A 14,461-nucleotide genomic window follows, 5' to 3' on the forward strand; every position below is an offset into this window, starting at 1 on the left:
TCCTTGAAAGCTACCTGTTGATCTTGACAGCCATCGCTTTTGTAGTCAGGAGGCCTGTGTTCATTTGTATGACACATGAAATTCTCGGCGGTGCCAGAAAAACAGTTTGGCACACCTTATGGAGAGGAACATGTACAACTCCGATCCTTCCCTATATTGTCTGTTGTCTAAACTGACAGAAACCTCAGCCTTGCCTGAAGGCCCTGTCAGCAGAGCAGAAATGGGCACCAGACAGAGGCAGTGGGGCACCTGTGAAGGCACACAGGTATCTGTAAAGTGCAATACCAATGAAACTTTCTGCAGGGAGTGTTGGGGGACACTTTGTCACCTGTGCTTTCTACCTGTCACATTTAATCTCCCTGCAGTGCTGGGGTAGCAGGTTACCTTGCCACAATGAATTAGCTTGTGCTGAGGCATTTTGGGTGGAAAGACTGCGATTTCGTTTGTGGTTCCTGCTTGCATGAGGGAATGGGTTTCACCCTGAACTCCTGTCAGGAAAAAAAAAAAAAAAAAAAAAAGAAAAGAAAAAAAGAAAAAAAAGAACAATGAAACAACGAAAAGAAATACTAATACTAATAATAATAATGGTAATAATAATAATAGTAATAATAATAATAATAGACCAAGACCAAGGCCCCCTTCAAGCACAATTTTGGTTGCTGCTCCAGAAGCAGAAATACAAGAAATACAGCAGACATACTACACAAGTCCTCTCAGAAGAGGTTTCCCAATAAGGCAGGAGTACCTCTGTTTGTACATACCTTGCTGCCTTTCTCCTGAAGAAGCAGGAACAATGTTGAATTGCCATCTCCAGAGCTGAAGGCGCCCCGCGTGTGTGACGCAGGGCCCTGCCGCAGCAGTGCCTGTCACCCCTCAGTGCTGTGTGCTGAGGCAAAGTATGCATGCCAGTCCCCAGCAAGGGCTGTGCTGTCCACAGGAGGTCTGGTGATGCTTTGCTTTCAGGCAGACATCATCTCTGAGGTGTCGCTTAAGCTCGATGCTGGCCAGGACGAAGCACGGCCTGCCTCAGCCACTCTGCTCCCAGCTACAGCAGAGCAAAGCCTTTCCTGCAGTCAGGGCCTGTCAGCCTGAGGAGACCCCGCAGCTTTAAGAGGGTGTACCCAAAGGCCACCTGAGGAAGGGGTCCTGTCTCTGCTGTGTTTCTGAGTATTTCCCGTCACTGCTACATGAGGTCACTCCTGGAGCTTGGTGAGTTTTGGGTTAGGCCCTGGGAATGACAAAACCTCCTTTTGCCAGGCTGCTCATGGCTCCTGCAGTGCTGCTTATTTCCATCATTATCTTGAGCTGTTTGTGGCAGCTCTGGTCATGTTTTAAGCACATAAAGCTTTCTGAAGGTAGTGGATTGTTGTTCTCTCTCCTCCCTCCCAAATTGCTCTTACATCATGGACAAACGTGGTGTATTCAACTAAATTTGTTTCATCCCCTTCTGTTCCCTCGTAGACCTTGTAAAAATGGTTTTCAAAGAGCTGTGCAGGGCTTGATTCTTTGTTATTTAATAGCATTTGGGACTAAATTATTTGTAAAAAAAATATTTTCAGTGCATTACATTAATTCTACCTTTGATATAAGCTTTTTAAAAACAGTCCTCAGATTAAAGCAATTTGTTACCAGACAGCTTTATTATGTGCAGTTTCTAAATGCTTTTCCTGCCAAGGCCGCCGGATCAGATTAATCTCACATTGCTTAAAGTGAATTGTCCGCTTGAATAACTAAACCTGCCTTTAAAAAGATGGTCACTTCTTTATTGTTGCTATTGTAAACATAAGAAAGATAATAATCCTCATGCTGTATGTAGTTTGATTCCCAGAATGCAAGGTCTTGTCCACCGGGGCACCTGGGGGTCCCAAAGAGGGTCACCAGGGGTTGTCCGCCCAAGCATCTGGGTCACGCCGGGGGTCACCGGGGGTTGTCCACTGGGGCACCCAAGGGTCACCGGGGGGTGTCCACTGGGGCACCCATGGGCTCACAGGGCGTCACCGAGGGCAAGAGTCAAGGCGCCCGTGGCCCCAACAGGGGTTGCCGGGGTGGTGTCCACCAGGGCACCCGGGGGTCGCCGGGGGGTGTCCACCCGTGCACACAGGGGACCCAACGGGGGTCACCGGGGGGTATCTGCCGGGGTGCCCCGAGTCACAAAGGGGGTCACCGGGGGGTGTCCGCCGGGGCACCCGTTGGCTCACAGGCAGTCACCGGGGGTGAGAGTCAGGGCGCCGGGGTCCCAACTTGATTCTCCTTTCATGTGTGTTAGCAGACTTGTGGAATAATGCCCGTGTGACTATACCAGAATGAGTGAATCAAGATAGAAGAAAGTCTCTGTCTGTGTATGGTCGTTGACGAACTGATGCGCAGCTAAGCACCACCATGCCACTCTCTTTCTCCCCCTCCTCTAAGGGCAGGGGTAGAAAATACGATGGAAAAAAGCTCATGGGTTGAGATATGGAAAGGGAGATCACTCATCAGTTACTGTCACAGTCAAAACAGACTCAGCATAAGGGAGATTAATGTAATTTATTGCATATTGATAATAGATTAGAGCAATGAGAACTAAAAGCAAACTTAAAACACCTTCCCCTCAGCCACCCTCTTCTTCCTCTGCACACTGAGTGGCATAGGGGAATGGTGTTGGAGTCAGTCCATAATGCTTCACCTCTGCTGCTCCTTCATCCTTACTCTCCACTCCTTCCTAAACTGATTTTATGTGGGCTTTTCCCACAGACTGCGGTTCTTCAAGAACTGCTCCAATATGGGTCTATAGCACAGGGTGCAGTCCTTCAAGGACACGCTGTTCCCGCGTGGGTCCCAAACAGGCAGCAGCTCCTGACAGAACTCCTGCTCCATCCTAGGCTCCTCCACAAGCTGCAGCGTGGAGATCTGCTCCATGTGGGACCCATGGGCTGCAGGGGGACAGCCTGCTCCACCAGGGGCCTCTCCACAGGCCGCAGGGGAACTGCTGCTGCATGCCTGGAGCACCTCCTGCCCCTTCTTCTTCAGTGACCTTGCTGTCTGCAGGGTTGTTTCTCTCACATTTTCCCACCTCTGTTTCCCAGCTGCTGTTGTGCGGCATTTTTTCCCTTTCCTCAATATGCTTTCACAGAGGTGCTGTCAATGTCACTCCTTGGCTCAGCTGTGGCAAGCTGCAGGTCTCTTTTGAAGTTAGCTGGAACTGGCTCTTATTTAACTCTTCTCACAGAGGCCACCGCTGCAGCCCGCCTATTACCAAAACCTTGCCCTGTAAGCCCAGTACACTATGGTAGCTATAGTCTATTTATTTCTAATCCTTGTGTCTTGCTCAAATGCATTTCCTCAATTGGGTAAGTGAGTGTACTTACTAATACATTTGGGATGTTCAGTCATTTTTCATTAGGAATGGATGGACTGTAAAAAAGTCTCTGTAGTTTCCTGAAAGTCTCAGAGATTAGTCATAGTGCATATTTGTATTTTACTATGAGGTAAATTGACATCCTGCTAATATATCCACTGTAGTGCAATGCTGACAGGTTTTTCTGTCTATTGCAGTGCGGGTTAGCTTTGATGACGTTTTGGTTTATGATTGTTGATTTGTATGAATTTCTGTTTCAGGAGTGCAAAAATGTCTTCTTTGATATTGATGCAGAACAGCTTTTGAGCTTTGTGACGTTCGCAGGCGTTCAGCAGACTTCAGCTATTCTTTACTTTATCCCTGCAGTGTACTCTGAGCCTGGAGAGCTGAAAAGAGGCAAATTAGAGTAGTTCATGTAGCCTTTTAATCAGCTGAAGTCTTCCTTGCATTAGGTAAGTTCCTGACTTGATGATTTAAATCAATTTTATAGTGTAGTTTTATCTCAGTAAAAGTTACCGGAATTTTATTATAAACAAAGATTAGGTCCCGATTTTGCGCAAATAAGTCCGTACATTTAACATAAAAAGGCAATCTATAAGATCAAGTACTCCTGTGAGGTGCACTGTTTAATTATGTTCACCCTGCTACCTGGCTTTTTTTTTTGTGGATCTTCAAAGGAACCACAGAGTATAAGTTTCCCCTCTTTTCCAGGATGTGATTCAACAGTGACTATGCAGATTTTACAAGGACATGACTGAGGCTTTAGTCTCCCACTGCTGTGGAAGACCTTCCTTGTACGGCTCACTTCTTCCACTTGTGGAAAGGCACATGTGAACCTGTGCTGTCTGATGACTGACTGAAAAGCCTATGCTTTTTGGTGGCACTCCTCCTTTTCCCTTAAGCCCACTGTTCCTTTCACAAAGATGGAGACATAGATGAATTCTTCAGAAAAGAGTTTAAGAGCAGATCTAATAAATGAATGGTAAATTAATATGGTAAGAGGTTATTCTTTGTTTGTGTAAAAAGCCAGATTTTCTGAAGTCTCTGCTAAATGGTTGTATTCTGCTGCGAAGCTTGCTCAGAGATGCATTTTCTCCAGGACCTCTAGCTTGTTAGGTTGGAACAAAGTTACAGGCTTTTCTTTTATTTCTGGTTACCAATTGCTCTGAATTAACAGACTGTGTGTATGAAGCCTCTGGTGCCTGCCACACAGCTAAGCATTTCAGACTGAAGATAAAAGATAACTGGGAGGTAGGATTGTTGATGAGTTTGTCCTCTAAATCATTTTCCTGGTCTTTGTACACACAAATATATATAAAAATAAATATAGTATCTATCATACTGTAGTATACATTTACAATAACAATTTTTTTTCTTTTATAAAAGCCTAAAGTATATTAGAGAACTGAGAATGGTTTATGTTGAAAAACTGCTTCTGATGCAATCTCAGCTGAGACTGAAAGACTGTTTGTTGAAATATTAGTCATTAAAATCCTGTCTAGGATTATTGAGGGATGGATTATATTGAACCCAGAGCTTTCTTGCTAAAGGGAAAGGTTTTTTAGATGTCTTGGTTAAATCAAGTGTACTGTGACAACTTCTCTATTATGAATGCTAAGTAACACAGCACCTTGCCACAAGGTATGTGGTTCAGTATTTTTTGTTATCTTCAGTCAACACAATTTCTGTGCAATTATAATGCTCATTTCCTGTAAAATAACAGATATCTGAACAATGGACCTAGATTTTTGTTAGAAATAATACATAAAGCACAAAAGCATTAATAACAGGGCAAGTGATAAAATTGCATCAGGTAGAATAATTTTCCAGAAAGCAGAGCAATGACCAACTAATGCAAATAAGGTTAGTTCTGTTATGGCAAGACATCATTCCATGATGGTGTTTATTACACCTTTTTGGCAAATTCTATATCATCTACTGTCATATTTTGTATGCCACTTCTCATATTGTGCCTGTGCTGCAATTGGCAGGCATATGACTCAGCAGATGTGACATGGAGCAATGCGATAAAGCTCAGCTTTGGCCCACCCCACCCCTAAAGGTTAGCTAAAGTGGAACGAGAGGTATTAACTGGCTTATTGCTGAGGCAGGGATCCTCTGCGGAGTCCACATCTGATATTCTTCAGAGCTTAAGCCAGGTTCCAAATATGATATGGAATCAGGCTCTTCTCAAATGTCTCATATGTCCTCCCCTCTAGACCTGCCACCATCTTTGTGGCCCTCCTTTGGACTCTCTAATAGTTTTATCTTCTTCTGATACTGTGGTGCCCAAACCTACATGCAGTGTTCAAGTTGAGGCCGCCTCAACGCAGAGCAGAGCGGGACAATCCCTTCCCTCAATCAGCGAGCAGTGCTGTGCCTGATACACCCCAGGGTGCGGTTGGCCTTGTTGGCTGCCAAGGCACTCTGCTGGCTTGTATTCAACTTGCTGCTGACCAGAACCCCCAGATTCCCTTGTGTGGGGCTGCTCTCCAGCCTCTTGTCCCCCATCTGTACGTACAGCCAGGGTTGCCCTGTCCCAAATGCAGAATCCGGCACTTGCTCTTGTTGAACTTCCTATGGTTGGTGATTGCCCAGTGCTCTAGTCTGCCAAGATCTGTCTGCAAGGCTTCTCTACCCTTGAGGGAGTCAGTAGTTCCCCCTAATTTAGTATCATTTGCAAACTTACTTAGTGTGCATTTGAGTCATGTGTCCAGATCTCTTGGATTGTGCAATAAACAATCCTAAGTCTTTAGGACTAAGCTGTTTCCAGAATGTAATATGACTTAAAAGCTGGCTGTCATGTACTTTTACAGTCAAATAAAGTACTTGAAGTGGGACTCTAGGTGGTAAATATGAGTAGACTCAGAATTTCATATATTACTCATTGTTAAAAAGTGTAGTTGAAAAGTGACTCTTAGTGATTAGTTATTTATACTACTGAGTTTTAAAATGGTGTGTAGAAAAGTGGGAAAAAAGCTGGTCATGCAATAGTTAGGCCATGTAACAAAAGTCCTGAACAGGGAGGAAATTATGAATCCCCAGGGAAGGACCTCTGATGGCCAGTATTGAACTTAGACACAAAGCTTTTGAATGTTTTTTATACAGATAGAATAAATTCTGTGATTTGTGTTTCAAAGATGACCAGATAAGGGAAAAAAAATAAAAATAGTGACATAAGTCTTGGGACATTGTTTAGAATGGATGCCTGTAGATTCAAGAGATAATTAAGACCAAAATTTATCTTGATGATTGGAAACCAAAGCAATAGTTATTATGTGGCATACTTCAAAGCGCTTTGAAAGAAATCCTATTGAAAGAACACCTTTTCATTTAGGCTTTGTAAACTGTGAGCCTAGAGCCATCTAGTGTTAAGGTAATATACATTAATTATCTACAGTAATAAAGTTCAGTGTGACCTGCACAGTATTCTGACTTGTGTCAGTAAAGGGCTACCAAGCCAATCACTTTCTTCCACGTAATTGTTTATTGACTTTAATATTTATGTATAGTTTACAAAATTAGTAATTAATTTATGAGAGGTGTAACTGATCACATCCATCCCAGTTTTTAGGAGGGAGTCATTGATTTACTTTGGAGCTATTACCTCACGTGTCAGCAATATTTCAGAGCAAAGACAGCTTCTATGTAAAGGAAAATTTAGGAAGCCTGTAATGCTGGGAAGCAAAAAAGGCTGAAGACAGGAAAAAAAAGTTTTGTGAAAAGCCAAAAACCACAGTGAAGTAACAATTTGTCAGCAGGAAATTGGGAGGAATTAGGGCAGATTGTTGCCAGGAGGAAGTAAGTTACTGGTCATCCTCACAGACAACCAAGTGCTCACCTCTGAATGGGCAAGTATACGGGTAGTTCCTGTTCTGTAAAGAAAAACAGGTGAGAAAAGCAGCCTAAGCAGGGTATCTGCAGAAATCCTATGTTGTTACCCAATTAATCCTGATACAACTACGAAAGAAATGTTACTGAGTTGTCCAAACTGTAAGTTAGGAAAAAGCTCATCACCCTTAATTTTTACTGTTCCCTCTACTGGGCCTAGAGGAGTCATTTTTAAATTGTGTAAAACTTGTCATTATACAATGATCAGTCAGATCTGTGGTAGCTGGTTCAAAGTATAGCTGCATGGTAACTTGCCAGAACGTGTAAATTTGCAGCAGTGCAATTTCAGGGTTGTTTGAGATTTATGTCAGTTTCAGTGGGCACTAAAATATGAGATTGACTAGTTTAGAGGACTTTAGGTAGTTTCAGTCAGTAAGATAAAGAACTTTCAGAGTTATAAAATATGTACAGACCCAAAATATGGTTGCTTACTGAAAGCTCACTAATTGATAGCATCAGAAGTGATATGCTTGGAACACTTTCAGTATCTGCTTTTGAGTGTCTTTCATTCAAAGCAGTATCAAAGCTCTACAGGGGGTTAGGTACCACAGCCCAGACTGACTTTTGACTTGGAGATCAAAAGTGTCTTGTGGACAACATGAAAATAGGGGGAGTGGCTGACTCTCCAGAGGGCCACAGAGCCATCCAGAGGGACTTAGACAGGCTGGAGAAGACGGTGGACAAGAATATTAAGAAGTGCAACCAGGAGAATTGCATGGTCCTGTACATGGGGAGGAACAACTCCAGGCACCAGCACATGCTCCGGGCCACCCAGCTGGAAAGCAGCTCAGCCAAAAAGGACCTGGGGGTCCTGGTAGACACCAAGTTTAACATGAACCAGCAGTATGTCCTTGCCACTAAGAAGGCTGATGGTATTCTTGGCTGGTTAGGAAGAATATCACTAGCAGGTTGAGGGAGGTGATCCTTCCCCTCTGCCTAGCACTGGTGAGGCCACACCTGGAATACTGAGTCCAGTTCTGGGTCTCCCAGTACAACACAGACATCGACATACTGAAAAGAATCCAGCACAAGGCCACCAAGATGACCAAAGGCCTGGAGCTCCTCTCCCGTGAGGAGAGGCTGGGAGAGCTGGGCCTGCTCAGCCTGGGGAAGAGGCGGCTTAGAGGGATCTCATCGTTGTCTGTCAGTACCTGAGGGGACGGAGCCAGGCTCCTGTCAGTGGTGCCCAGTGCCAGGACCAGAGGCAATAGGCACAAACTGGTACACAAGGGTTTTCATCTGAACATATGAAGCACTTCTGTGCTCTGCAGATGCCTGAGCACTGGCACAGGTTGCCCAGAGAGGTTGTGGGTCTTGAGCTGCATGGGCATGGTCATGGGCAATCTCCTCTAGGTGTTCCTACTAGAGTAGGGGGGTTGGACCAGATGACCTCCAGAGGTCCCTTCCTACCTCAACTATTCTGTGATTCTGTGGACCTATTGAGGTATGGATGTAGTAGAGTGGGAAGCAAATATCTTTTAGGGTCAGCAATGCTCATGTGAGTGATTCAGAGAAAAGACAGAGGACACATGCTGTAAAATGCTTAAAATTTATTAATCATCATTCCTTTTTTCATAAAGAACAAAAATAAAACAATATTCCAACACAAAATGGAAGAAGAAAATACACCACACCCAGATAACATGACTAAGACTAAGAAATGGGGTAACATTAATTCTGAAATAAATGGCCCAATAAATCAATTTTCCAAAAACAAAATAAATAGCAATGGTACAACTTTTAAAAAGCTTCCTAGGAAAGAATTTACATATATTATTATTATTATTATTGTTCACAAAAATCCTTCATATGCCCCTGTTGGCAATATATATATATATATATACTTCTTCTGTAAACAGTTAACCACAAACAAAAAAAAAATTCCAAATTTTCATACAGTTAATATGCTGATGGTGTTATGTAAACAAAGAGTAGTATGCAGCAGCTTCTTATGACAGGCTTTCTATCTTTCAGTCTTTCTTCCTTTCCGTCTGTCTGTCTTTCTTTCTCACAAGCATAGATAGGGAAAATGCCCTATAAATTGTTTATAATATTGAATTTTACAGTTTTGAGAAGGTATGGCTTTTCGCAAACTAAATTTTCCATAATGCAAAAAAAGAAAAAGAAAGAAAAAGAGAGGTACAGTTTTCTTCCTTTTTTTTTTTTTTGGATCTGTCTCAGTAAACTGGAATGAAGATGTTACAAAATAAGTCAGTCTACCTCAATGGAAATCTTAGATATTGTCAAGCGATTGCAGAATGCAATGACCAGCAAAACTTTTTTTTCGTATGCAGTAAAGTTTATTTTATGCCTATACAGTGTATATTAATTATGTGACCATAGGAAAGCGTCAAGCCAGAAAAGAATGTTGACATTGTGTAAATGTAAGCTCTCAGTCTTATGGTATAGTGCTTTCCAGAAGACATACAAACTAGCAACAAATGTCAAAATGATCTTACACTGTACCTCTCAAGATGTCAAAGAAAAGACATGAAAACCAGTATGAGATACAATGGTAATGAAAACTGAAATAATGTAGACAGATATATTGAGCTTGTATGCAGAAAATATCGTCTGTTTGTCCAAAATTTTAGCTGCTTTTGTTACTTTTTTTTTTTTTCCAAAGGTTTGTTTTAGTCTATGTTCAACTCTTGTTTGGCTTCTCTTTAGTTCTAATTTTAGACATTTCCTTTTTCTTGAGAGGTCTTTGCCTCATATATTGCCTGTTTGCTGTTGTTGGTTGACAATGTCTTGGGGAACGCACTCAGCACCCACACAGCTGCATTGCTCCACGTAGGTGTATGAGTGATCAAGGTGGGTTCCATCACTGCACATCAGAGTCACCTTTCTTATGCTAGTCTGGACTTCCTGACAACATGAGCATTTATGTTCCATCATGTTTGCCTCTTGAGAATATCTGATTGGAAAACCAACAGAAGAGAAAGATTCAGAGATGATGTGAGACATCGATTCCCCTTTCACCCATTACTAAGTATAACCAATTGTTGTGTGTTTACACGTGAGGATATGGCTTGATATTACTATTCTTAGAGGATTTTGGTGACATAGAAGTTGCTCCTCATTTTAAAAATGGATGAATCTAGCTTTTTATCCTAATCCAATGGAAAGTGTGTCAGGGGGTTGGAACTAGATGATCTTTAAATGTCCCTTCCAACCCAAACAGTTCTATGATTCTGTGATTCATTAAGACACAGAAAAAGTGAATGAAATAATCCAGATCATATATCAAGCCAGTCCAAAATGAGAGACTAGTACGAAACAAATAACCTTACTTTTACGTGGGCAAGATCGTAATTCAGGTCTGTTCACTATCACATTGAACAGGCTGTTAAGACCTGGTGAGTCTTGAGGTAATAAAGCTAATATAGCATCGTGTCTGTTAAAAATTCTAGTTAGCACAACGGGAACAGTTGATGGCTGGGTGGGTTTTGGACATACTAGAAAATAACTAGAAATTTGCTTTATGTCACTGTTTTAGCAAATAAAAGACAGGAGACCACAATTGTCTGTTATACCACTTACCGTGAGTAAGCATCACAGCTGCCTTCACAGTATGTCATCTCAACAGGTGCAGGAGATACACATCCGCGGTGCTTGATGACAGTAGTGGTATTGTGCTTCTTACAACCTGTTTTTGCCACAAACCAAGAGAAAATATTTTAAAATATATGTCCATGTAGATAGATATCTGTATATGATAGGCAATTCGTAGAAGAAAACTGAGATGGATGGAGCTGAAATAGAAAATTAGGTCACAATGCATTTCTCCTTTAATTGCTTATAGCTAAATGATGGCTTTTTTTCTTTTTTTTCTTCTTGTTTTAGCAACAAATAGAAAACTACTTTTCCCTTATGCAGCATTGGCGCAGAATGTAGAAATCAAGAACAGTGCTGTGGCAACTGCTCGATGCACACCCACCTTCCAGGACCATCTTCGCTTTCTTCCTTAAAGAGAATGTATCTGTGGAAATTGGAGAATAGACAGAGTCCTCTCCATCTCATTAAGAGGCTCATATATAACAGTAAGGGATGGGAAAGTTCTCCATATCCATGTTTTCAAAAGCCCTAAAATGTGTGCTGGAAACATTCTGTCCCTTACCATCTTTCTCACCCCAGGGCAAGACAGTTGTCCCAGACTTGGTCTGTTCACCTCTTCTGTCTTTGCATGTACTGTGTAAGTTGGACTAATACACCTAATAAGGTACATATGGTGCTTCTACTCAAAATTATCATTACTTACCTGTCGGTACTATCGAGCACTCTCTACAGCATCCATCATCTGATAGCTTGATGGTATTCTTGAGTGAGAAAACAGAAAAAGGTAACTTACATTTCCTATCTGCATATTAATAGCGAGACTTTCCCTGCTTCCTAGGTTTCTCTAGTGCCAGAAAGTTCTTTGTATTGACATGGAATCTAATTTCAAGCAGGGCTCACTACTACATATAGTACATACATATAACTACTACTAAAACTGAATATTGAGTTGTTTGCAGGCAGACATTGGGGAAGACTGTAATTACTTTGCTATCATCAGAATTCAGTAGTAAAATTTCAAAATAAAGCTTGTAGCACATGTAGGATATTTTGAAGGACCGAAGTCTGTGCAGATGAAGGATTATGTCAGACAGAGTAACACAGTTAATGAAATACTGAATCCCCAGATGTCTCGGGCTGGTTCTGATCTACCATGACCTGTATTAAATTGACTAATGTTGTGAACCGAAATAGCTTGTTTTCCTTCGCCTTTGCAGTCAGTGGCTGAATTCTAAAAAATAGATTGAAAGCCTAAATAATTTAGGAAAAAAAATCCCATTATTTTCTGTTAAGATTCTTGCTCCTAGTCCCTTGGCACTTTTAGGAATCCAAAACATTATGCTGTGATCTTTCTGATTCAGTAAGGATATATGGACCTTTTGAATATCAATTTGCTTTTTAGAAGTTAAATTTGATGGGGACCAGATTCACAGAGGATAAAATTGTGATGCTTCTTCTAGGTATTTTCACTGGACATCATGATCCTGCTATCACTGGTGCTAACCACTGCAATCTTTTCAATCAAACATGAGAACAGGTAAAAGAGTACTTACTGGATCACAGTCATCAGCGTTAAAGTAGGGACAGGTTTTCTTTACGATGACTGTAATGAACTGTCCGTTGTGTTTTTCACATGTGTAGGCTGTACAGTTATTACCAGGCTGATTCCAGTATTCTCCAATCTGAAAGTAATTAAATTAGATAAAGGTGAATAAAAATCTTCTTGCATAAAAATGAAACAACCCGCCCCTCCCAAACAACCAGTGTTCTGTCATTGCTGTGTATTGCAATGTGATTATTTTGAATAATGTCCTTGAATTGCAGCTGATGGTTACTTGTCATATTATCATACTGCCGTAAGTCTTCTTCATTAACCAAGCGAAGAGGCTGTATTTTTATCTAGATATGATAATGTTTTTTTGTATGCATGGGAAAAGTATGTGGACTCATCTGGAAAGACTAATTTGTGTTGTGAGAATTTATGGCATGACATAATCCCATGCAGATACATGGCAGAATTTCTGCTCTTTTCATTGACTTACTCTGTCCCGAAGCTCTCAGCTACCTCGAGACTCACTGTTTGGAGCAGAATCTGCCTCCACAGACAGAAAAACAAAAGTATCCTTTGAGCGAAATCTGTGTTGCCTTTTCAGAGCTGAAGGCAAATAAGGTAACCCACTGCTTTCACATATATATATATATTTGATTTTGAGTTCTGAAAGCCACTGTTCAGTATCACGGTTGCTTACAGAAGCCTCAGCCTCATGGCTGAGGTGCTGTTCAAGCCATGTGAGACAGTTCATCCCATCTGAATAAGCATTAGTCTAACATGAGAAAAAGCCTGGGAAGTGAATGTGATAGAGACAAGGAAAGAGTGGAAAGGCTAACAGTTCACCAAAAGTGAACTGAAACAGGGTTAGTTACCTTGAGCACGTGTGTAGTGTTGTCTCCCATGTTCACTATACAGGCCTCTGCCTTGCATGTGCCGCAGCACTTTCCAGGTTCCACTGTATACTTATATCCCTGGTTTAAAAGAAAGAGAGAGGAAATGCCATTGAGCGAGGACACTGACCATGTTTGCAGCTACTTGAACTGAGTGTGGTAGGAATTACTGACTGCGAAATAGTACTCACCATTGGGCAGTAGGTGTCACAGATAACAGGCTGGCACTTGACAGCAACCTGCTGAAGGCTTGAGTAAGAGGATTCAGAGCAGGTGCAGGTTTCACAGGGGCCTGATGGTATCACAGCTCCAGGCTGGGAAAAGTCAGAAGAAAAATCATTATTAGTGAAAGCAAGTTGCGTTCTGTACGTACATCACAGACCAAAGCTGAACTGTGCGTATGGGCTAAACTATCCTTAAATACTTTTATTTTAATTTACCATTTTGTTTGTTTAATTTAAGCAGAGTTTCTGTTGTTGGTAATATCCATGCTTCTCATTTTCTAAGTAAATTCTACTAATATATAAAGTAGAGCAGAAAATGTTCTTGCTTGTAGGAAGGGTGTTGATATGCTGGCCTCAATTAGTAATGTTTTATCACAGGCCTTCCTGCCAAATGTGGTCTATGATAGTGATCTCAAAAATGTTGCATTGTGAACCTATGTAAAGTTGTATTTTATTGAGTTACTCTTTGTACTTACTGCATAGTAGGTTTCATTGACTACACAGCCATGTCCTGGAAAGAAGGAAGAAAGAGTGTCATAGAGGTACAAAATTTAAGAAGCAGAAGTATATGAAGAAACTGCTGCTTTGTTGGCCCCATATAATATCACTGATAACTTGCGTCTTTCTCTTTCAAGGTTTTTGTATTCATAGCTCTGAGTAACACATTGAAAAAAGTACATGGTACTTACTGCATTCAAAGGTAGGACAGCATTTTCCAGGCTGTGTTACTGTGATTATTTCCTGTCCCTCTAAGCACTGGTGTGTGGCCTCAGGGCAGAGGCTGGTATTACAGTCTGTATAATGTAAAAAAGATAGAAAATAGTGAACTCAGAATTTTTAAACAAAAGCAAGTTTGTTTTTTATGAACTTCAGAAGTTTTCCAATGAGGCAGATACGATGTTGTAGATAAAAATTTACACAGACTAGTTTAATGGCTATTTCAGTATATTTGCCCAGCTATTTTTAAAGTGAACGGCCTTTCTATAACCTTTGCAAAACAAAGCATTCG

The 14,461-nt window shown here is 41.4% G+C and overlaps 1 protein-coding gene and 1 long non-coding RNA gene across 2 annotated transcripts in view; one reads left to right on the forward strand and one right to left on the reverse strand.

Annotated features, from left to right (window-relative positions):
* The first annotated feature begins 1,734 nt into the window (after positions 1 to 1,734).
* LOC136790927 (uncharacterized) lies at positions 1,735 to 4,324 on the forward strand. Its single transcript, XR_010831817.1, has 3 exons — positions 1,735 to 2,213; positions 3,598 to 3,789; positions 4,049 to 4,324. It is a non-coding gene; the product is annotated as an uncharacterized lncRNA (long non-coding RNA).
* Positions 4,325 to 9,326: 5,002 nt separating this feature from the next.
* MUC5AC (mucin 5AC, oligomeric mucus/gel-forming) overlaps positions 9,327 to 14,461 on the reverse strand; it is a 49,388-nt gene continuing 44,253 nt past the window's right edge. Inside the window, 8 exon segments of the mRNA XM_066997590.1 lie at positions 9,327 to 10,145; positions 10,772 to 10,877; positions 11,490 to 11,547; positions 12,340 to 12,468; positions 13,211 to 13,309; positions 13,420 to 13,542; positions 13,929 to 13,963; positions 14,142 to 14,246. Coding sequence (XP_066853691.1) covers positions 9,941 to 10,145; positions 10,772 to 10,877; positions 11,490 to 11,547; positions 12,340 to 12,468; positions 13,211 to 13,309; positions 13,420 to 13,542; positions 13,929 to 13,963; positions 14,142 to 14,246 — 860 coding nt within the window. The 3' untranslated portion in view covers positions 9,327 to 9,940.

This window comes from Anser cygnoides, chromosome 5 (genome assembly GCF_040182565.1).
Source record: "Anser cygnoides isolate HZ-2024a breed goose chromosome 5, Taihu_goose_T2T_genome, whole genome shotgun sequence".
NCBI classification, from domain to species: Eukaryota; Metazoa; Chordata; class Aves; order Anseriformes; family Anatidae; genus Anser; species Anser cygnoides.